This window comes from Mercenaria mercenaria, chromosome 5 (genome assembly GCF_021730395.1).
Source record: "Mercenaria mercenaria strain notata chromosome 5, MADL_Memer_1, whole genome shotgun sequence".
Taxonomy (NCBI): domain Eukaryota; kingdom Metazoa; phylum Mollusca; class Bivalvia; order Venerida; family Veneridae; genus Mercenaria; species Mercenaria mercenaria.
In genome coordinates, this window is record NC_069365.1 from 21,540,212 (window position 1) to 21,565,944 (window position 25,733).

General features: G+C 33.9%; 1 protein-coding gene across 1 annotated transcript in view; it reads right to left on the bottom strand.

The window, feature by feature from the left end:
• Positions 1-2,924: 2,924 nt before the first annotated feature.
• The window catches only part of LOC123556603 (dachshund homolog dac-1-like), a 43,122-nt gene continuing 20,313 nt past the window's right edge, over positions 2,925-25,733 (bottom strand). The window contains exons 2-9 of the mRNA XM_045347451.2: positions 14,955-15,076; positions 10,747-10,939; positions 10,042-10,133; positions 9,666-9,806; positions 6,295-6,489; positions 5,939-6,022; positions 5,264-5,419; positions 2,925-4,658 (exon numbers count right to left, since the gene is read on the bottom strand). Of these exons, the coding sequence (XP_045203386.1) occupies positions 4,555-4,658; positions 5,264-5,419; positions 5,939-6,022; positions 6,295-6,489; positions 9,666-9,806; positions 10,042-10,133; positions 10,747-10,939; positions 14,955-15,076 (1,087 nt within the window). The 3' untranslated portion in view covers positions 2,925-4,554. The remainder of the gene's footprint in view (positions 4,659-5,263; positions 5,420-5,938; positions 6,023-6,294; positions 6,490-9,665; positions 9,807-10,041; positions 10,134-10,746; positions 10,940-14,954; positions 15,077-25,733) is intronic.

Below are 25,733 nucleotides of genomic sequence, written 5' to 3' on the forward strand. Positions count from 1 at the left end.
TAATTAATCAATTAATTGTATTTAACTCGTCAAAAAAAATTTTGTTATGTAATGAACACTTGAAAAACATATTGTCACACACTAACGAAAAATGTACAGAGAAACACTTGACAATGTAAAAGGTATCTTTTTATGACACTAGATCCTGTTTAATTGGAAGTGTGACCTATTTGCCCCCGAGCCAGTCATTTTGTAGTAAAGAATGTGCGAATTATGACTTCTCAAGGTTTCTCAAAGGGACTAACTGACTGGTTTAATAAATGTCAGATTTTTACAATAAAAGGTGGAAAACCTAAGAACAAAACAAGCTCATCATAGAAAAAAGAAAGATTTAGGATAATGTGGCAATAATGTAGTGGCAAGGTTATTCATAAGAATTATCACGAATAGTTTTACTATATGAACAAGGGATTACAGATTTTTCATATCTTTTAGCGCATGCTATGCCTGCTCGAGATTAGCTTTGTGTACATTCAGTTCAGTTCAATTTCGATTTTTTGCATAAATACAATGCCTACAGCAAGTGAAAGCATTATACAATATGGAGCTGAGAGGGTATATGATAATTTTCAGAAGAGACAATAAATCAATAAACGACAATTTTTCAGAATGTAGTCACAAAACTTTTATAATATAATATTTTCACTCTTAAGGCGAACCATTAATACGTGTTCTATGTATCTATACTTTAATACCGAACAATTAACCTGTATTCAGGAAAAAATACCGTTAATCAAATACAAGTAAATCACTGTCACATTATCCTATGTATCTAACAACATTTGTACTTGAAAATGAAAAAAAAAAATATTGTGTATCTAAGTCTCGTTCATTAAACATGTTACAATTTTCAAAATGCTCTTACGCAATCACCGAGAAGATTATAATCTGTATAATAAAAAGACCTGATCGTCTCTAGTCCGCTGATAAAAAGGTGTTGATAAGCAATAAACTTGCAAAAAGCTGTTGATTGGTAATAAACAACTATCGAAAATACTGTAATATGGCTGTTTTAGAGGCTCTGAAAGTGAACTCTAACGCCGTAAAAGTAGTAAATTAGTCTAAATTCTTCTAGGTTGAAAGCCAACACTATGGAGAGGTCTTGATAGACTTGACTTCTTTATAAATGAGAGTTATAGAACTTGTTTTGACATGAATTGCATGAAGATTGTAACAAGAGGTTAAACTGTTGCTGGTGTTGACAAGACCATCATGCTGTGCAAAATGCATGTACTTTCACTTGTTATAATGTGGCAGTTGTTAGACATAGACTGGGAAAATGTTTGTCTATGATAATATTGACTGTGAAATGTTCAGCTATTTTGCGCCATGTAAATTTGAAATCAACTGGTACATATATGCCAAAGCTTGTCAATGGTTCTGATCATGATGTTGCTTTGACATAAGTTCGGACGTGATCTGACGATGTTGCCTTGACACATGTTCGGACGTGATAGATTAGCCAATGCATCAGATGACATAATTTTGCTTTGACAATTAGTGTGAGAAATTAAACCTACTTAGCGTTTCTCCTGACAAGTCATTTCACAAAAGACTTGGAGTGATGCTAAAAGCTAAAATGGGAGAAACTGTGACAGGTGATTGATATCCAAGGACTGGAAAACGACAACTGAGTTAATAATTCACGTGTTGTAACACACAGCGGTCCTTCCCTTAACAGGCAATTTTGTCTGGCACTTCCAAGTTTCAAAGTTTAAACATAGGTTATATTGTAGTAATTAAAGTTTTCTTATCGGCCTTTTCTGTCGCTTCTTATTGAAATAAGGAATATTTATATTCATATTAACATTGTAAGTATGTATAGTTGATATTTTTTTTATTGCAAGGTTAGGTCAAAAGAAAAGAATCAGACTTGGTATATATAAAACTGGTATCCACGACTAAAAGACATTCGATTCAGATGTTCCTGTCCGGTCACGTTGTTCAAAATGATATCCTCTCCTCTACCAAGGAAAAAAGAAAATGAAGTTTGTAATGCTGAAATGAAAATAGACGGGAAAATACCAATTAAGTGTGATGAGGCAGTGCTCATTGGCGTATTTGCTGCAAGAGCATTTTTGGTTTGATCTTAGTTATTGGAACTTTTACTAATTGTTGAAACATGTTAATTATTGTATATTAAAATATCATCAATGGTGAGCTTATGGTGAGTTATTGTGATCACGCTGTGTCCGTCTGTAGTCAACAATTACTTTAAACGATATCTCCTCCAAAACCGCTGAATAGATTTTGATGAAATTTTGCCTGGATGTTTCTTCAGTGGTCTTCTAACGGTTCCGCTTGGTTGCACATAGGGGGCCGTCAGAGCTAAAAATAGAAAAATCTCCTCCTAAACCGCTTGTCCGATTTTTAAATGGTCCTTATGTAATTTTCTTCCAGGATTGTTCAAATTATTTCGATTCGTTAAAAAAACTCCAGAGGTCGTGGTCACTTTTCCCTTTATGTGACCTTCTACCAAGATTGTTCATATCATTTTTACTCGTCATAAAAATATTCTTTATGTATGATATGTTGTGGAAAAATCTTCTTGTTTGATATTGTCATATCACACCATTCCCTAACTTCTTACCTCCACCCCCACCACATCCTCTCCAAGACACACATACACATTACCCCTCATATCTATTTAGTAGAAACTTTTAAGATATTCTTGTCAGAAAACGCTGGCACTATTAAACCAGACATTTTCCTTAAATTACTATCTACTAAACTGTTCATGCAAGCTGCGTAACTCGGACGAGCGATTTAGGGCTATCATGTCCCTCTTGTTATATTTATGGTAATAGCAAGTAGGTGTTAATTTCTATCACTGTCAGAATGTTTCAGGGACAATAATGGCTAAAGAAAGTCGAAACGTGGAATTCTTCAGTGCTTGGTTCGGAAATAAAATAACGAAACCAAAATGTAATCATCGCTTTATTGACGACTGAAAATATTTTCACATTTACATAACAACAATTTACATACAAAGTACAAATAATTATAAAAGTAGTGATTTCTACTGGAAGTACACATATGGGTTGTCTAGAAAAAATTTAAATGTCACAATTTAGGGCTTTAAGATAAAGTTAACAATAAACAAAAGTTGCATGATTTTATAATATATGATAACAGAACAGAACAGAACAGTTCGGTTCTGTTCTAGATAATGACAAGAGGTAAGTATTTCTTTCAGCATATAAATAATTTAATATGTAAAAGAACCCAGTCGAGTAATTACGACATAAATGATCAGGGACATAGGTGAGTCTGAGACAAATTTTGTCCTGCATGTATCACCAAATAATCGATAAAATTGTAGATATAACGATACCTTGCCATGCCGTTCTAATTAAACACGATTATCGCTGTATAGGCGTTCACAGTACGTCAAGGGTAGCGTACATAACGTTAAAACAATTTTCTTAAAAACAAAAAAACACCTAAATCTTAGAAATGCTGTTACATGTACGTATACACGTGTTCATATACTCGTAAACACTTTATAAATGTGTGTCCCTGACGACAGTTTGCAAAATGGGTGCATTGGGTAGGTGCGATATTCAAGCAAAGTTTCATTTAAGTCTGTATAAGACTCCTACAACAGCGTTATAACGACAGTATAAGCTTGAAATTCAGACTTATAACGTTGATGAATATAGATCACTTGTTTCTCTCCTCCATGAAAAGGTAAACGTTTGCAGATTTGATGATCATCAATAAATTAACTTCCAAATCAAACTTTAAAAATTGAAAGGTAAAAATTAAACTCAGGAAATGCAGGCAAAATCAGCGTCTGCTTGCAAACTAATACTAAAATTAAACGAGATAATACTCAAGTACAGGTACACACATTTTGAGATGTTACCAGACTGTTTGGTAATGTATAGTGTAACATGTATGCGGTTGTCTTCAAGCTACTATGCTCTGTCGACGGTAATATGTTTTATAGTTCTAGTCTGTTTAGGTCCAGTAAATTTTTACGCATGTGGCCAGCTTTAGGTGTTATACTTTATTTACATGATATAAATAATGTTTCCGTCGTTCTTAGGCTAACAATATCGGTTCATGGTAATAAGACGCCATTACTAGATTAGTTATTACCATTGTCAATATCAAGAAAAAACTTTGCTGATGTACGTCTACAAAAGTAACGCCTCTCATAGCAGTAACGTATAAGCGGCATCATAAGTTCTGATACAGTCGCTGTTAGTTCACTGATTGGCATAAACTGGCATAAACACAGCGTCATTGACGTATCTCCGTTTTGACACTACATACTGTCTTTAATGTCATTAACAAGACAATTTCACGTATTAAGTACACCATGTACTCTATAGTAACGTTTTGTCGTGTGCTTTCACGTGGTAACAATAAACGTAGTTGCTGTAAAATGAGAAAATGAAATTCAGATCTTACTTTCTCATTTCTACTGACAGCTTGAGTGCACGAGTTACTTTTGTGTAACATTTGTGAACTTAGATGCCTTAAGTATCTCAACTACCAATAGTTTGAGTGTCACGTTGGTGCAACACGTCATAAATGGATTTATAGTCATAACTGTGGATACTGTGGCATCTGAGTTACCGGAGTCCTGTTTCCCGTGTCATGTCCTGGTACACTGCTGGAATTACTTTGTCTCTCGTGGTTATCTTCGTCTATAAAACAGAAAGGGTAAAATATAAATACTACAAATACTACAAAAAGAGTCAAACTTACATCGCAGAAAGGGATGCAGGATTATTAAAGGGAAAACTCAAGTCAGTCATTATGAGTTATCAAGCAGTACCAACTCTAGGTGAAAAATATTAGGCAGTCAGGAACAAAAGTGCCAAGAACGTAAAGAACGTCAAGAAAGACCTGAGTTACTTCTTACCACAGATGATCTATAGTCCATTAAGAAATTTTTATCATGTTTCATATAAATCAGGTAGAAATTAAAGCCTCGAATTTGTTAAGCAATGTTTTTTTTTTTATTAATCAACCCAGTCTTTTTCGTGCAGCTCTAAGTTCGAGTTTTATATACTTGATATAGCGAAATTTAAGTGTAAATATCTAAAATTTATAATGCCATATCATGCAATGAAATGTTTTCTACATAGTAAAATAGCTGTAATGGTAATTTTTCCTATTTAGTCTATTGTATAATATAAAATGTTTCATACATAACAATTTTATTGCACTTGGTGTAAGCAATGACAGGACAACCAGACAACCAGTAAACATTCTTTCTAAATACAGAAATATCACAAAAATTACCCACCACTAGATATGTGTTTATTTGTTGGCAACTTCTCATTGTTGTTTACAGGTGTGATTTCAGTTTTCTGTACTAAATGGCTGACCACGTTTTCTGGTGTCTTTTCTTCTAATCTTTTCCGCATACGTCGTTCCTTCTTCAGGCGCCGCAAAAGAATATCTACAATATATATAAAGAGTTTAAATCGGAAGGCCTTCTTTGATGTGTATCATTATAACAAATCGACAATAAAATCGTAATATCACGTTATCGAATTTTGCCGTCGAAAACTGGCCCACTTCGGAGAAATATTTCAGTATGTGAAAACGAACACGGCCTAGGAAACCAAAGTTCAACAAAGAAAATGCATGAAGGACACTTTAACACGGAGTTCAGTTGAGTATTTTACACCAAGTTGCATTATATAAACATACAAATTATATAACATACAGTATGTACATTATCTAACAACTCAACTTTTAATCATGTTATTATCCTTTCGGAGACACTGGATAAAATGAAGAAAATACATTTCAGATTATTGGAACGGTGAAATCTTTACATTCCAGAAAACTATCTGGTAACAAACATTTAGGACTTAATTAGTAAATGAGATATGATTATATCTTTCGTCTGTAGATTGCTATCACTTTTTGCCAATGACTTGCCGCTAAAAAGAGAGTCAGACCGACTGCTTACTTTTCTGCTTCTGTTCCTCGGCCAGCTGTTTCTCGGTGTCCTCCCTGGCTTTCTTTTCTTGGATAAGGTCTGCTTTTAGATCACCTGAAAAGCGTGAAACATTGGTAATTCTGTAACCTTGGAGATTTCTGATTACCTAATGTAGTAAATAATTGCAGGATGATGAGAATATCTAGGTAAGATTATACCAGGTAGCTCATAGAAGTAGAAAGAAGCTGACATTTGTAAACTGGCACGGAGGGATATTACTTGTCACTTGAAGGAGGTAATGGCAAGGCTCGTCACATCTGCGGTCAAATGCTAAAGCCTATGATTCTGTCCAATAAAATATGATATTGTCTTGACACATGACTTACCTATCTGTCTTTCCTGGTGCCTTGCATTTTCCCCGGCGACTTTTAATAAACCCTGGATATTCAGAAGTAACGTCTCGATGGACGAGTAGCCTGTCAACGTCCCGTTACTCAGACTGCCTGCGTTGTGTGGGCTTTGCGTAGTTCGCTCCCCTTGCTCACTCTGAGACAGTGTGTCCATGAGGTCGGCGCTGTCGGCTGAAATTTATTCAATACGCTATATTCAACGATTTAACTAAAATGTTAGAGGATGCCATCTGAAAATTGTTGGTTTATTAAACTGGCACCGCATTCACAACTTGCAAGAAATATCACTTTAGAATTTTGAAGAAAAAAAACGGGTTTTCGAAAAGAGCAAATTTAAGTTATTATTAATTTTGCTGTGGTTTTCATTATGTGAAGGGTTGATGTATCTCTCTGCATTTAGGCAATCTGAACTAGAACACAAGAAAATCAACAATATTTACAAGTAAACATCTGAACCAGTCAAAACGCATTCTTTTTGACTGAACTGATTTTTGGAGCGAATGTGACGTACATATAACCCCACAGATCACTTTATTTGAAACATATTTGACCTTTGCCCCAAAATTATGTTTTGAAGTTATTCAAGGGTTAGATTACACTTTATCACACGCATATCTCCTAAAGACCATCCACCAAAACACGGTTGTTGCAACAAAAAGGAAATTTATATTTCCACGAGTCCAGCATGCATTCCTGTTATTTTTCTCTTCATGCTATCAATATAACATTGATTCGAATCGACATTTTATTACATTTGTAATAGAACAAGTCGAAACAGTATGATTGAAAATTATTACCGAGTTAACAATATCAGATTAAAACAATTTACCCACGGAAATTAATCCGTTTCATGGAGTCATGAATACAATTGAATGTGTAGAAAATTGCGGGCGTTGAAATCTATCAGAAATGAATTGAAGAAATTACCGTTCCGTGCTTTATTGCATGTGAAAGTGGAAAATAGGAATTAATAAATTTACTGCCAGATTCATCTATTTCGCTCGACAATTGAACTGCGTATTAATACAGCTATAATAATGGCGATGCTCCTTAATTGTGTCGTAGATCGTTAATGCCATATTCCTGCAGCGTTCACTGGGTACGAATGCTTGACACTGGGACATTAAATATTATTTTTCCATTGATAAGAATTTTATGGAATGATGAGAGATTTAGATATGTTTAAGAACTGAAAAAATATATGAATGATATCCCATAATTCAATAAACTGCAAATCTCAAAACGCTGAATTTTCGATATATCAGCTGAATTTATTTCAAGTTATGAGCTTGTATTTTTAAGATAGATCATGCCGTTTTTAATTCATTTTCAAGATGGCTAGGTCTTATGTAAATTAAATCAAATAAAGGAGAGTTTTTCAACAGTGATCTGTCCACATAAATTTAAGGAATGAATCGCGAGGGCTTATAAGCGAGTCATCGACCCGTAATGATTATCAGCAAACTACGTATACTTCGTATGCTATTTCGGCATTATCCGTTTATTTTCCGGAATCTTCCGAAAGTGAAGTGCTTGTGTCCAGAGAATAACGGGAGTGCATAAAGAGAGAACGTAATGATACGGAATTTACCGACTGTAATTACTGGTAAAACCGTCAATTATTGTATGAAGTCTGTGTTTGAAATCAATAGTAACATTCACATAAAACCAGTCAAGATGGCACTTGCTTACGGTTCTTAAAAGTTATTTCTATAGTAGTACTGAGTTGCCTCAAAATCTGTCGCTAGAATTAGCAAAGCATTATTTTCAAAGTAACAAATGTTATCTCGAAGAATAAAGAATAAGAATTTCCTACAAAAAAAATTACCAACAAGTGCACGCAAAAAAATATAGTATATTTGTCTCTTTGATGTTTTTTAACTTACGTAACCCAAACAGACGCTGCGATCGTAACTACACCTGCAATCGGATATGCCAGTGAAACAACATTTCAAACAGAATTTCTTAGCAATTAAATCATTTTATTACAAATGCATATGGAACATAGAAGTTTAACTACAAAACCAGTATTTTTCATTTTTCTTAGATGTATATCGTTAATTCTTTTATGATGGATATATTGATGATTAGCGATTGTACAGGCTTTGAAATAACCACCATGTTAATTCTACAGCCGGATTAACAAATGAAACGATGGTGGAATTTTAATATCACGGAGAAAGTAATTTGAGATTAAGAAACCCTTTTTAGAACAAGTGCAAAGAAACTAGTTCTTCAGGGTATATTTCTTGTGTATGCTTTTCATGAAAAGGTTTTAATGACTCTATTTCAAGTGAATTTAATATATAACACACTTTTGCTTATCATCTTTCGCAGGAAAATAAAAGTCTGTATCTATTTAATAGCCAGATTTGAAGTTATAAAACATAGAAATTATGACGATGGCTTACAGTAAATTAAAAAGATAAAACAGTCAGAATTCGTACAAATGTTTTTCATAATTGTGTTTCTCAATTCAAGATTTTTCTATCATATGGGCGCGTTCGTCATTAAACGAAATGTTCATTATCAAAAATAATTGATTCACAGTTTAAGATCTTTCTAGCAGTCATTCAAAAGCGATTAGAAGAAAACTTCAATGTTTAAACCGGTGCATCTGAATTAAAACACACTGTAGCACAGATATCATACGGTGTCTATATGTTTCGTTTTCCTTCCCAATATTGCAAAATATACAAGAATGGAATCTTTTTTCCTCTTTTACTTCATCTTGTTCAATTAAATGTTTTATTTGAGACTTTAAACCTATGGGGTATAGCGAGAACAGATGCGCAAGGCACTGCGCAGTTGCAGAGATTTCAGTAAGTTCAAAGAGAACGCACGCTGCGATAGTTTTCTGTTTTTGACGGAGGAAATCATTGGAATCGTCATGAAAATTGTTTCATATTTTTAATCATTTAGATATTTGTAATTATTCGCTCATTCCAGCAGTGTCTAGGACTGTGTAATTTCTTGCACGCGCTGTTTCAGTTGCTTTTGATGAAAAACAAAATCCACGCATCGTTAAAATATCCAGAACGCGTGCATGTTATATGAATATTTTCCTCGCGACATTTGCAATCGAAACAATTTGCGGTGTTTTTTGAAGTTGAATTTGCCGTAGGAATATTTCTTTTGGTAATTTAACTTTTCTGCATTTGCTTGAAACCCGTAGGGACGCAACGCCTTTTCTGCGCTCGTTTGGTGCAAAGTTCGCAAAACTTGTTATTTGTATATTAAATAACTTTTGAATACTGAGGAAGAAAATACTATTACGTGAATGGGTTCGAATTTAATTCGTCACTTCAAAGTTTTTCAAGGGACCAGCTGAATTTTGCATTTAATACCTGCGCTTTTATCGTCATCTGAAGGGTTGTCGTCATCAATGTCGTTGTTGTCGTCACTCATCGGATCTTCCGATCTTAAACTCGGCGATTTCCGTAAATCTTCGGCGTGACCATTGATGTGAAGATTAAGAGGGGTATTATCTATCGAAACAAAAAGAAGAATTTTCTTCGTAATAGTACATAATTAGAGATCGAGCAAGAAAATATACTGTTGTAATATTTAAGCAAAAGAAATCATAGTATTTAACTTGCTTATGCGCACCAAATCAGACTGACTATTTCATTTGAACTTTACAAAAATGAAATCAATTAATTGCAATGTGCTGATATAAGAGATGTTCGAACCCGAATAAAATATTTACATTAAAACCCTTACTTTCGTTTTCCTTTGATGGTGGTTTGTGGTTGTATGCGGGATGGTACGGGAGGTCACTCGGATTAGGCGATGATCTGTCTTTGTTCTCGTGTCTGTAATGCAAAAAAAAAATTACTAATGAGTGTATAGTACATAATTATAGTACATATAGATTACAAGTGTTTAGTCCGGTGCTAGTGGTGCTGTTTTTTGCTTAAAACATTCAATCAACGTACCAACGGTCTATTTTTTTCTTTAAAAAATTGTATTCCATGGCACGAACATGTCCAATTTTATTGGCCATTCAAAATTCTTAGATGGTATATGTAGCTAGATTGATCACTGAAAGAATACATTGTTCCTCGACTTTATAACATATAATGAACCTGTCTTCTTTTTGGAAAGAACACGGTCAAATTGTCTTGATATGAAAGCTGTAATACAAAGATCGAAAATCTATTATATATGATAGTATTTATCAATTTCGCAGTGCGCATAATATATCTTTCAGTGCCAGTTATTCAGGAAGTAACAGTTGCAGATTTAATACCTGTAATTTTATACCTGTTATTTGGAATCTGTAATTTTGCATATAAATCAAGACAAATTCACATGTAAGTAAATTGTATCACTATTACCTGTTATTGATTAGTTAAACCAATATTAACGGGTAATAGGGATGATATAATAGTGTGTATATTCTACACTAATTTCATTTATACTCACTCTTCTGATCCGCGTTCATGTTCAGCTGGGTGGCTGTCTCGTGCATGGAGACCCTCGTGTCTGAAACCAAGCTGCTGTGCCATGGCAAGAGTGACCGGTGGAGCCAGAAGTGGGTGGTTGAGCTGCATAAACGGAAGATGGCCCATAGTGTAAGGATGTGGAGGAAACCCATTGAGGAAAGTCTTTGTGGAATCTGTGAAGAAAAACTTGACTAAATAAATTTTCAATGTTAATTTGAGACTTTTAAAGACTGATACATGTGTCGGCCGATCAAGCCGGGGTCATGGGTTCAAGCCCAGCTTGGATTACGGCAATACCTTATCGTATGACACCAGTACTGTTTTCAACAAAGCAGACTCGACAGTGCTTCAAATAAGCTTGAAGTTTCCAGCACAATCGAGCTAAAATAAAGTAGTATAAACTAAGCTAATATTTGAAATAAACCCTATTTGTATACGAAAGCTAAACATACAGCAGAAAAAAGGGGCAAAGAAAGAACAGACTACAAGCCTTGTATTGACTTTGAAAAAGTTACTTTTGGCAAAAAGGAAGTCACTATGATACAAAGAACACCAGGTATGGAAATTAAACATAACAGTGTCCTCTTCTGGCCAAACTATGGGGAATAAGTTTTTATTCCACAAGAAAATTTAAAATCAACCCACGTGTCTAATAACCTTTATACATATAACTTTGTGGAGTTCAAATATCCAGTTTCGTTTGACATAAAATTTAACTAAAACAAAACACAGAATATTTCCTATCAAAGTTCTTCTCTGGAAATAAAACAGTAACTACCAGTTAAAACTTTCCGCTTATTTAGTCACGTTCGCTAAACATTTCGCTCATTTTCTGTTTATTTCGGTGTATCTCCATGACCTTACCCTACAGAAACCGAATGGCATTTTACAAATGAAATGCCAAAGTAGCTCAGATTATGCTAGAAAAGCATTGCTGACAATACATTATCAAAAATAATATGAAGAAAAATATTCAATTTCGGGCACATTATTTTCAATCATTACAGAACATGGACGATTTAAATAGATATGCGCTTGGGCTCATCTATTATGAATTGCAAGAAAATGATAAATGTGCGTGCATTTGTCGTTGTTAATTGTTGTATGATGGCTTTATGACAATGTAAGCGAGAGAAACAAATTACAAAAAAGTTCTTTTATCAATTTCTTAGTGCCACCTGCATCGATTTGAACTTGTTTTTGCGGGAAATGACGTTAAAACATCTTAATATTGATAATTCATCCGGCAAACTGAGCTTCGAAAACGGTTTAAAGTCAAAATCAAATAAACTGATTTATATGGGTAATGATTTAAGGATTACATTATTAGAAACAAAATAATGTCATTGATCAAAAACCATGGAAAGAAAACGAAATTCGTCACTTAATCCCTGCTTTTTATCATCCGTATGTCAATTCGAAATCTGAACTGTCAAATGGTAAAATTATTTGATACCCGGATTTATATTGCGACGGAGTGGGAGATCTATAATATTAGAAAATAACTCGTTTTGAGTGACATTTTCTTATTTTTCCAGGCCCTTAGATCAATTCTAGTATTTATTTTTACGTGTAGGGGAGTAGAATAAATACTTTTCCCCGGAGTTAGTAATCCGAACTTAAGTTTGATAACTTTTTCTTCACTAAGACTAAAAGCTGTCGGATATAAGTGATTTGTGACAATGATAATGATCGATATGTTAACTGAGAGTGAACCCACTTTACTTTATGTCCTAGCTACTCTATTAAATACACTAAATAATTTATGTGAGAACCATGGATAAAAATATGAGTGCACAAACGGGGGGAGTGATGGATGCTTGATTAGAGGGTCAATATTGAATATATTTTCACTTCGCAATTACTTTATTTTGTGTCATTGTTTTATTACATTACAGTCATGCTTTGCTCTGGAAACCAAAAGGAGGAACTGTATACTGTCGGAAAAAAATGCGGCATTGCAATATGACTTGCAACTTATATGTAAATAAGATGTTCATTTTTTACTATTCCTTAAGGTTTAGGAGTATGTCATCAAAACACAGAAATATTTGATAAACGAAAAACGTCTGTACCACCAATCTACCTGACTATGTCGTACAGTACTCGCACTGTCCCGTACGATGGATACTTAAAATATTCTATAAAAGTTGTTCCCCTTTGAAAATGAATGTCATTTGTAAAGAAATAAAAAAAAATCAGCACTGGAACATTATTGCAAATGCATCAAAACGAAGACATGAAACATTTCTTTGAAAATGGTGAGTTTTTAAAGACGTAGAACTGTCCGAAAGTGTACGCAGTCCTTTTCCGAACTTTAATTTATATGTCAGTATAATGACAATCGTTTTGTAGAGTAATATACATGTTTTATATGCTGTTCAATTTTCATGTAAATTTGACAACCCTTTCTTCAAGTTTTGAAACAGTTTGAAGTGTGAAAGGGAGGTAATGAGAAATTTATGTTGTTTTTATTTCAATCCGAAAGTTTAAGTGATACTCAAGGTATTTTATACAATCCGCATACGTTACTGTGCTGTACATTTTATGATTTAACTAAAAAGGACATTTTGAGCATTTTTGTATCATCCACCATTTTAAATAAATCGACAAGCCACTTGTTTGTAAAGACGTGCTTTTTAAAACAGATACGGTATAAGGTAAAGGTTGTATCAAATGCAAAAGATAATATTCCAATATTCGAAACAGATCTATTGACATTTTCTAAATTTGATAAGAAGCAATTTATATTTTATTAAAATGTCACCTTTAACACTTAGATACTGAATACGGAACAGACACCTTATCAAATGTGAACAATCTGGAAAATAAACATCTTTGGACCTGATATCAATGTTGGATTGACACTGAACGAGCTGTTATGAACACATCTAATACAGAAAGGAACCAGTGCAACTTTCCGTGAAAGACGTATTTTCCTTTCCGAGTTTCTTTTTTTTTTCAGAGTCATTTAAAAAGGACACTGAAGAAACAATTTTTCTCTATATCATTATATTGTACAATAATACATCGACCTCTTAAATTTTTAGAGAAAATGACAGAGTCGAATAAAAAAAGGAGAATAGAATGTAAAAATGTCACAACAATAACAAGGGTTTTCAGTGTCATGCCGCTGTATTTTTGTTCAAATGCACTCTTCAATAATAAATCAAATTTAACCCTAACGCTCGTGTATCTGTTACTATCCAGCCATGTTTTTTATGTTTTTTTTTCTGTAATGTGTATCATTACGGTTCCTTGTGTGATTCCTTTGATGTTATAGTATTTAACATTGTAACATAACGAAATTACACCGATTTTGTTTGTTATTTCAAATTAAACAGTACTTTTACTGTTTGCTCTGGACAAAAAAATCAAATGCAAAAAGGAATCGGAACAAAACCACAAGATCAAAAAAAAAGTTATTTGGTACATAGCACATTTTTAAATGCATGTTTATTCTTCAATGATGTACGTTTTTCTCACTTGAATAACTCTTTACTAGCGAATTTACTTATTTAAAGAAAATAATGCAAATTGCTCATTTCGTCATTGTTTAGCGGGAACAAAAATTTAAATCCTTTATTATTTCTAAAGTGACATTGTGTCTTGTTCGGCATGTTTAAAGCTTATCCATAAATTCCTCATTCAGTTGTACTTTAGCATTTTCAAGGAAGTTATTTTTTAAATTACCAAGTGTAGGTTGATCAAAGAGAGACGATTTCAATATACGGGCCTCATTGACCCTGAATTATCATTTAACAATTGCAAATCTTATCTTATGCTATTCAGACTGTAATTTATACCTCTGCTAAATAGAATTGAAAAACAAATATCAAGTATTTTGAAGAGAAATGAAATGTTTGTGAATGTTATCTTTTGTAATAAGGGTGCTCTAAACTACTCATAAAATCTAGAATTTATTTGTACAAACCAACCCTTCAAACTAAGCCGAGCACTGAATTTTGTGACCTATTAAATGTAAATCTTGCTTTACAATAAAGCTAATATGAGACTTAACTGTAGATTGCACATTGTTTAATAGTCCAAAACTTCAACAGAAGAAGTCGTGTACTTTTAATTTATAAACAATATACGGAAAAAATGGAATCTGTCACACTGCCAATCCAGTTTGGAATAAATTCAAGGGAGACATTCCACTGCCAACTGCAATAGGAGTTATCTTACCGAAAAACCTGGATGCATTATAGTAATCTGTCCCATCAAATCTCGTCTTCTTCAGCTTGTCAATGGTTTCTGGGCTTGCATGTAAGGAGGGGCTTCTTTTTGGCGGCCTCCCTGGTCTTGCACTGAAAAATAAACAATAAACATTTTTTTTAAGCATTCATGTCCTTTTCTGTGTAGAAGAAATTGTAAGGGTGGAAGGCACTAAGTTTTGTGATACACGGTATTTGCATAAGGGGAAGCAGTGGTACGTCCATTAGTGCTGAGCTTGCACGTGACTTGCTGTGAGAAATTGATATGGTGCTATGCCAGCGGGGTGAATATCACGCGTGTTTTACTCTACGATGCACATTTGGGGTTTATTATGAATTACTTCGCAAAAAAGATATAAGCTTATATCTAAATATTCGTTCATGCCATTTTGAATCGAAATGGCAAACATTTCATACTGTAATATTTCTGTTAATAAAAGGTAACGGGTGTAAATTGAATACTGTATCGTTTAACCGGGCGGGTAGACTTCTAATTTTCAAATTTCTAAGATGACAAGTTTTCGGTTACATTTTACACAAAGATGAATAATGATTTATGGCAGTACGTTTCCCCATTTAAACAGCTGTATAATATTATTCCACTAAACAACTCGCCACACATCATAAACAAACCTTAATTGGCGACAATACATTCATTATGCAAAAGAACTCCGCTCATCTTTTTCAATAAACTAGTTCAATACATCATACTGTTCTACAATGAAATAAAATATTGAAATAAAACGTTTTGTCCTGTCCCTTGCTTGACAATCGAAATTGATATGGTAGGGACCATTTCTCACGCCTATGATTAGAGAAAGTGTAATATTGATAATAAAAAATGTCATAAACATGTTAAAGATGTAACTATAGTGACACGATGCTCTTCTATGGAGATAATACATTGCTGTAATCTGATTGGGTAATATTCGCACCTGTGTGGCAACCAGGTAACGTGTGAATAATGTTCCAATGAAATTGCGCGGATTTAGTTACATCATAAGTCATCGGTTACTGACAACTGAATAAAAACACGGAAACTTTATTCGATTCGCTCAATTAAGTAATCGGGAAGACGTTTTAAAAGAATATATTTCACTAGAAGGTTGTCACATCAACGCTTGATAAGGCCAACAATATGTTCCCTCCCGCTCCAAAATTACGCCCTCAATTAGTTCCATTGTGTTCCACTGAATGCCAAATTAATTTCAATTAATAAAAAATTTTCCACTTAGATTCGTCACAGACTTCATAATTAATTAAAGTTATTTACTTTTTCAAAATTTCATAAAGAATGACAGTGGAAAATAAGCGTCATTACTAATATCAGATGCACACATTAATCAATTAATATAATTACCGCGGTATTTTTGATATTTATTACACTACACTACACTTTTTTTCAACGGAGACGATAAGGCAAAGGGCAACAAAGGCCGGTACCTTATTTGTTTATAGATGGGGTTAGGGGCATGCAACAAGTGCTTGGAATATATTTCTTTTATGTCATGTCAACGTCATTACTCAATATTGCAGCAGCGGAGTCCGAAGAGATACATATGGTAATAATAACTGGCACTTTCGCCGTGTCAGTGTAAGTTCGATATCTGATTTCTACCGCCAGTATATAAAGTGGCATTCTATAGAAAAAGTGATTTATACTTAATTATGCAATGCCAATAAAACGAAAACCAAAGAACCACATCCCCAACATAAGAATGCTGTAAGTTCGGTTTTTGTCAAATATTTGTGAGTCATGTGCAAAAATTATGTTTATAAGTTATTCAATGTGAAACAAAATCAATGAGAAAGTTATTTACTGCGGCTATTAACCATGTGCAATGTAACATTTCGTTGCATAATTTTTCTTTTGAAATAATAAAACGAATATATGTATAAAAAGAATATAAATTAATAGTACCATTTTGTATTCATCTGAATTCAAAGTTTTTATCATGGTATTAATGATACAATGATAACCCAGTTAAAAGCAACCCCCGCTCTTAAAATTCATACAAACATTTAAAGCTTTCTCCATATGTGAAATGAATAATATTGTATTTAAGTGTTTCAACAGAGATTGTATAAGTTGATTGCATAGATATATCTTTCCAGTGGCGTGAAGCTTTTGTATCATACTATATGTTATCTGATTTCAGTAAAACATTTAAATATTATATTGAAAATTATGAAATTCATTTGAGATTTAATATCTCCTTTTCATATAAAGATACAGTTAAGAGATATGTTCCCATCTCAGCTTACAATAAAATGGTAATATTTCTCATATTTCAGAAATAATAAAACACATGAACACAGTGAGTTATTTTGACAGTGGAAATGATTTTCATTTTTATGTGTCTTACTCTTGAGGCCTAATGTTAAACATGCGACACACCAGCGCAGTAAGATTGTATCTTTAAATGAAAGTGGGCCTTTGACAGGGTCTTTTTGTTCTCATCTTTACCTCTGTTTCGCGGTGCCCGCCAAGAGAAATTGTCATAAGTCCATTAAATATCGAGATATAACTAAAAGTCCGTTTCCGAACATTAACTCTGGCATTCTTTTGTTTCCAAATCGATGCACGTGTTAATGTGCTGTTGTCTTTATGCAAGAGGGATTTGATAATATATTTTGTTCTTGTTTCAGTATTTGATAGGAATCTGAACTGATTACCAGATTTTATCTTTACAGTTGATACAACTTTAGAAGCTAACGACTTGCTTTACCTTTGCTCTTTGTAGTCTGTCGAGAAAAGTAAGCGTTTCTGAGAAAAATGGGAGGAAGTTGAAACTTTACTACCCCATTTCCCGCCAAAATGTCACCGTGCGTAACCCTGTACTCCATATATTCTATACTGTGTATTTGAGCAAAGTAACTTTAATTCAATTAAAATTTCATGATAGAATTGAAATGAATATTAAAGAATTATTAAATGCTTGATACTTTTTTCGCGTCCTATTAGTTTCAATTATTTTAATTCACGGTGGTCCACAAATTAACAGAAAATGTGCGTGAATGTTTTAGACATGGGATAAAAATACACAAATGAATCGAGGAATAAATTTATCGTCATAATCAACCTTTTTCTCCGTTCATTTGGCGAATAGATTTTATTCCATTCTAAAAGCGTTTTAAAAAGAACGTTTATTCAAAAAGTGACAGGGCACTAGACCTTGTACGCTGGTAACATTATGAAAATGCTAATAATTCTAAATGTGATTCATATCTTTTAAAAATAACAATTTTATCTAGTTCTCACAAACGTGTTTTATTTGTCATAAATTGAATTCAGAGATACCTTACCCGGATAACTCATATTTAAAACCATCTGTTTATTGAAAACAATCTGAATTTCTTAGATGCATATCAAATGAAACGATTCGCTCATGACGCGGACAATGGCTCCATTTCGTGCATAAACAAAATTTAAACTGTTTCATTTCGGTATAAAAATTAATGTGATTCGGTTATTTGAAATAACCCTAAAGTGTCAGAGATGTTTTTTGAAATTTGGATAGATATTAAATGACTGGTTGGTCTCTATTGTTACCGTTTTATTATCTGTTTTGCACCGTACGGCTGAAATAGGAGATTTTGCTATGATTTCAAAAATCATACTGACAGAATTATTTAAAAGCACTGGTATCAACATTTTATTGTTGAAGGGTCGGTGGTATCTAATTTCAAATCATCCCCCATGAAGTGAGACAGTGAAAGCTTGTGTTGTACCGAAAGAAATAAAAATGGTTCCAATGATACTTTTTTCATTTCGTAATGTAAGGTCATTAAAATTTATTATATCAGTACATGAGTCTGCGTTTTCCAACCTTTTTGTATACAGATACAGACAAAAAGGTAGTCATTTTAATGAAATGAGTGAGTTAAGGAAGGAGGGTTGAAGCTTGGCACCCAAATTATGTGATCATACGCCTACGATTTTTTTCAGGAGCTGGGGGAACAAAATGCCAATGTCATGATAAAATGTTGTTCCATTATAGAACTAGATTTAGGAATTGGCTGAATTCCTTGTGTGTATCTTAGTTTATCTATAGTCCTCCAGAAGAACTTTTATTAAGTATCAATGTTTAAAGGAAAGTGAAAGATACTGAAAAAACGCTCCAATTCCAGAAGCTTTCTTGGTATTTGAGCGTGACAAGTATTAAACACCTTAAACGCTCTCTTATCTAAAAGTTTGGGACTTTAGTTCTGTTGGAGTCGGTGGGTCTTAAACTCGCGGTAACTGGTTCCAAAGTCCAGCATATTACAAACAGCTACAGGATCACTGCATCCACTACAGCGTTCCTGCATGTAGACAGTTTCACTTCAAAACATTTTTCTTTGTTTATTTCCAAGTTGTTCAGATATGTTGTGAGTTATATATCTGTTTTGACAATCAGATACAGAACAAAGAATTGGGAAAACAATTTCATAAATAAAATCAAACACATTAGCGTTAGTACTCAGGGAAATGAACCGTTCATTTCGCTCTTTTTCAGCCATGTTTGTCTAAATGGGAAGTGAAAAGATAAACTAATAATTCATTAATTGCCTGATACAAGTATTTCATTCCCTTTGTACGACTGTATAAATCCCGCGAGACTAGTTTTACATCATCCGCCATGATTTGCCTGAACCAAAAACTCTAAATCTCGAAGAATCTCTTTCTGTCTCCCGGGGCACCCAGATATGGAACCGAATTATTCCACCGAATATTGAATTGTCTTTCAGGTAAATTAGTGATAGAAATGAACAGAGGAAAATTAATTGCAAACATTATCTAATTTGTAAGATTACTTATAATTACTTGTTTTCCACTGTACAAATTCACCGTCCGTTTACACCCGCAAGCAACAAAATGGCGAAATCACAATCCAAAATCTTCTATGAAATTGTTTTCCTAATTTGCTAAATGTCTCCAAAGACATTGAAGAAAGACTGGTGATCAAAAATAATTAAGTGAAAATTTAGAATAACAAGATTTTCCTCGATATACAGACTAGAATCTCATCAGATCCGAAAATGAGTTGGTAATATATGATTGTTCATTTGACGATAAGATCGGGTCTCAAAGTCTATTGCAATCATTTTGCCTTTTGGTGGAATGATCCGTTTTACATTGGATGATTTATGTTTCATACCCTGGGAGAAAGTAGTCCCTCTGAGAATGTTCAAGATTCTTGAAACAAATCATTGCGCTGATTATTTTACACTTAAATGGTAAGAGAATTAGACGTCTTGCACGCAAAAGACACAAATGAAATATCAAACGTAATTGTTTCATCATTTATTTCAATAATAATGTTTAGTATTAATACGCCTAAAGGAAAAGTAATCCCATGTTTCTTGTACACCATTACGCGAGTTGATGAAAAGTCTTTGAAGTGGAAACTACCTATTCCTGTACAAATTGTCTCGTTAGCACGTAGAAAATACTGTGATTCTTTTGTAATTATGTATAATATATGATTACGGGGTTTGATTTATATTTCGCTGTTCCCGAAGAAACATCAGACGGTACTCAAAACGAATGTAATGCATTCCATCCCTCGTACAAATTAAAAGAAATTCACCACATTTACGTTTACCTGCTTTGAAGATAATGCGACAGAATGCACAAGTATATGCATTTCCCTACATTAGTTTTTTTCGATTAGTAGGAATAATCTAATGAATGTATGTCTTTATGTTTCTAATGTAGTCTGTTCTAATTTATATATCCTATTAGAGGTAATTAGACATATTACACATTATAGACAGCGATATATTCCGCGGAATTACCGCTTTCTTTATCCTTACTGAAATATATATTAATCCGAAGACAACAAAAAGAAACAAAAATGATTTTCATATTAATCATCATCATCATCGTCATCATCATCATCATCGTCGTCGTCGTCGTCGTCGTCGTTGTCATTGTCATCATCATCATCATCATCATCATCAACAACAACAACAGCTCAGAGATTATATCATTATCATCACTAGCAGCAGTGGGAGCAGCATCGTCGTCGTCGTTAACGATAATAACCATGACAACAATATTATCTTGTTTATCGTCATCATCATCATCATCATCATCATCTTCAACAACAATATCAACAACATCATCATCTTTATCATCACCATCACCAATTGCAGCAGATGCAAACGTTATAGTTACATAAGATGCAGAGCAACCGGTGTAGCAAGGTTTGCTGAAAAACACCTATTGTTGCTAGATTTTCATCAATATAAAAACACAGACTGTCTTCCAAAGTAAATTTCTACAGGTTACACTATAACTAACCCATGCCGTAGTTTTGAAATGAAGCATATGTTTATTTAAAGGAAAGTAATACCAGAGATACTCAGGCAGCCTGAGGTAGAAGTTGTTGGAAAGTTGTGTAGAAATTTTAGGGCAATCTCGTACCACTGTATTAAATTCATGTTATTTCCTGATTATTCATTGAAGTATTTATTTAATATTTTTTCCTTCGATGTACAAGTCACGTGCTCGCACCAAATATCTAAATAACTAATTTAAAGAATATTTTGAATACTTTTATGACTGTTCATGATATTTAATTGTTTTTATCTTGAAAACGCATGTCACAATCCACTTAAAGAAATATCAGGTATTTGTGGTGACATCACAAACTATTCTCTATATATCTTGTAGGTCAAGATTTTTGTTTTATCGTATCAGATGATTTAGTGTAACAAAATCTTAAGTAACTTAAACAAACATAAAACCCTTGGAGTTAGACCTCTCGAGGACTATATTGCGACAAACATATTAATATTTTTTCTTAAACAAACACATGTGTTTTATGAAAGTCAGTTTCAATGGCGCAAAATACTTGAAATCGAAATTGATGACTTTTACATAAAAACCAATAAGAGAGGGCCGCAGAATTAACCAATGTCGCCTTCAAGATGTTTATTCTATAAATTTTATTGTCTTTAGTCAACAGAAAATCTTAACAGTCAAATATAAAAACAAATAGAATCTCAGACCCTAAGCTCAAAATATTATCAATCCCTTTGTAACCTCTCATGTTTAAAGAAAATAAACATTTGTATATTGATTTAACGTAAAGCGGGTCTATAAAGAACCGTCACAAAAATTTAATTCCAAGTCTGTTTTATTTATTTAGCTAAGACATAAACCTTTATTTCAACGTCTTATATTTGTAAGTATTTGCACAGTTCCAGCCTTAAACCGCTAAAACCCATAGCAATTCAACTGACCCACAGACATTTGATAAATTGCAAATAGCAAAAAATTGAAATTGGCTCCGTAGTGCGTATGTCCACTTTGGGAAAATAAACAGGAAAAGAGTTTAATCCATTTGAGAAGTGTTGGTTTTATTAGATCGATTGAAGATTTGAAAAATGACAGATTGAAAATGAGTAATTACTGGTCAACCGCCGGTCTCTTGAGAAAATTGGCAAATAATGCATTTCTAACTGAAGATCAGTACAAATAAGACAGGTTCCATTCAGGGGTCATGACATTTTTGACAAACGGACTCGTTTGCATGCTATTATATAGATATGATAATTCCGTACGTATTGTGTTATTCCAGCAATGGATTGCTATAACTTTTGTAGACCACCTTCAAAGAACATTAGAATAAACCATTTTAATGTCATGTAAAATGTATAAAGTACAATAAGACAAGTAATTATGTCCTATGAGGCTTATAAATATTTAATTCAGATACAATTCTGCTTGACAGACATTAACTGTCAATAGTGTTTTAAGAAGTGTTTAACTTCCGGTTTGTACTGGTGTATGTCAGTTTGTTTATACATTATTGATGTGCATCTTTTATGCGAAGGTCCAAACTCTCATTTCCAAATTCAGGAATATTGCGTATTTCCTTGTAAAATTTTAGCCAATTAAATAAATACACGAGCTTTACTGCACTTTACACATTTTCCTGTAAATATTTACTCATACAAAATTGGTCAAACTATGTTTTAATTAATACGCAAAAATCCTGAAATGAAGCGGATGGGAGTGAAAATTAAGCCCAAGAACAAATATTAACAAATCGGTGCCACATTTCTGTTATTTATTTCAGTTTGTGTTGGTCAACCTCGGGACTGTTCAAACATACCATAACAAGATGGACGCGTTTATTTAAGCAATACAGAAAATAATTAGATGAAACTGATTAATAAAATGAATTATCAGTCAAACACAATTTTTTGTAATTGTACACGACAGAAAGTACAAGTTGTATACAAGCAGCGATTAATTGCTAGATGTACACACGCACATACACGCACACGCACGCACACACACACACACACACGCACGCACGCACGCACGCACGCACGCACGCACGCACACACACACACACACACACACACACAAAGATGTTTTTATTTCTTTAACATTATCTTTTTAAAATATCCCTCTAATGTCCCGCATTAGACAGAAGATATTCAATCATCCCCTAGGTTAAGACATTCATCAGTCTTAATATAACTCTATATGAAATCTCAATATTGTCTCTAGTTGTCACACAAATATCAGATGTCAGGAAGACATCCTCTGTCTCTAGTTGTCGCACAGATATTAAATGTCAGGAAGACATCCGCTGTCTCTAGTTGTCGCACAGATATCAAATGTCAGGAAGACATCAGCTGTCTCTGGTTGTCGCACAGATATCAAATGTCAGGAAGACATCCGCTGTCTCTGGTTGTCGCACAGCTATTAAATGTCAGTAAGACATCCTCTGTCTCTAGTGGTCGGAGAGATATCAAATAGCAAGACGTCACCAGTAGTTTCTTGTGGTCGGACAGATATCGAATAACAGGACGTCACCAATTGTTTCTAGTGGTCGGACGGATATCAAATAGCAGGACGTCACCAATTGTTTCTAGTGGCAGTCACCAATTGTTTCTAGTGGTCGGAGAGATATCAAATAGCAGGACGTCACCAATTGTTTCTTGTTGTCAGACGGATATCAAATAGCAGGACGTCACCAATTGTTTCTAGTGGTCAGACGGACATCAAATAGCAGGACGTCACCAATTGTTTCTAGTGGTCGGAGAGATATCAAATAGCAGGACGTCACCAATTGTTTCTAGTGGTCGGAGAGATATCAAACAGGAGGACGTCACCAATTGTTTTTAGTGGTCGGAAAGATGTCAAATAGCAGGACGTCATCTATTGTTTCTAGTGATCGAAGATATATCAAACAGCAGGGCGTCACCAATTGTTTCTAGTGGCAGAACGTCACCAATTGTTTCTAGTTGTCGCACAGATATCAAATAGCATGACGTCACCAATTGTTTCTAGTGATCGGAGAGATATCAAACAGCAGGACGTCACTAATTGTTTCTAGTGGAAGGACGTCACCAACTGTTTCTAGCGATCGGAGAGATGACAAATAGTAAGACGTCACCAAATGTTTCTAGTGGTCGGAGAGATATCAAACAGCAGGACGTCACCAATTGTTTCTAGTGGTCGGAAAGATATCAAATAGCAAGACGTCTCCTGTCTCTGTTGGCCGGAGAGATATTGAATACTTGGAAGACAAATGTTGACTCAAATGGTCGAGGGAGATGACAGCAGTTGTCTGTAGTGGTTCGAAAGATATATCATATTTCTGAACTTTAAAATGTTATACCTTTAAGTGTGGTAATACATCAAGCCTTACATTTAGGAACATTATGGTATACGCTCCTAGTTTTGAATTACAAATTAAGCTCAGCTTAATGATATTGCAATTATAATATAAATAGTTGTGTAAGCTATCTCAATGCGGGAATACAATATTATTAATTCCATTCACAGTTACGAGAATTCACGGGACTTGCAGTAAATTACACTTTCTATTGCTATTCCTTTATGGAACCAATTGAGCAAAAGTATTATGACATTTATACTTATAAATCTCCATCTGTCTGGCTGTGAGAGATGAAGCTATACCAGCGGGTGAGATGTTAATTTGTTTGCTAATTTGAGTTTCATCTCGAATATTAGAAGAAAATTCATTCATGATGGTCTAGAACAAAACATAAAGCTACTTGCTTAAGCTATCTGCTGGCAGATGAAAGACAAATAGTCCCCTACTTTCTAAATCTGGGCAGCATGGACTTTAAAATCCATCAACTACCTGGCCTCAGTATAGACCGGTTATGTTATAAATTAATACTAGTCCAGAACTTCAAGGTTATCTTATCTTAGCATTTGGAATACATTTTTCTTTTTGATTTGAGAAGACAACAGTTCCGTACCTTTCTGAAAAACCAAGTAAACTCTAGTCTCAACATGACGGCCATAAAGGAATAAGTCACGTGCTGGTAATTCTGTGTGTGCTTACACTTTTCACTTTTCCCATATTTTCTATTGAATGTAATAGTCTGTTCATCTTCTTTGCATACGATATTTCATTACTCATGATAAGATTTTAAAAGTTTCAAATTTTACTGCCTCGAGTTTATATCGTTTTAGATCTCCTGATGCCGACTGTTGTCACGTGATAATCACGTGACCCTCTATACGAGCTAGGCGGGTTTCTATCATTGTATATAAATACAACATTGGGTGGCAAGGACAGAAAACGGAAAAACAAAGATTCATTAACACTGATTAAATTCGCAAAAACACTAACATTAGGAATGATTAAACCTACAAAAACAGATGCATTACCAACACCAGTCCTTTGAACTATGGACGCTCTCTGTTTCTTTGTTTGGCAGTTTGAACATTACAAATTTCAAAACTTTATAACTCCACTATTACCCT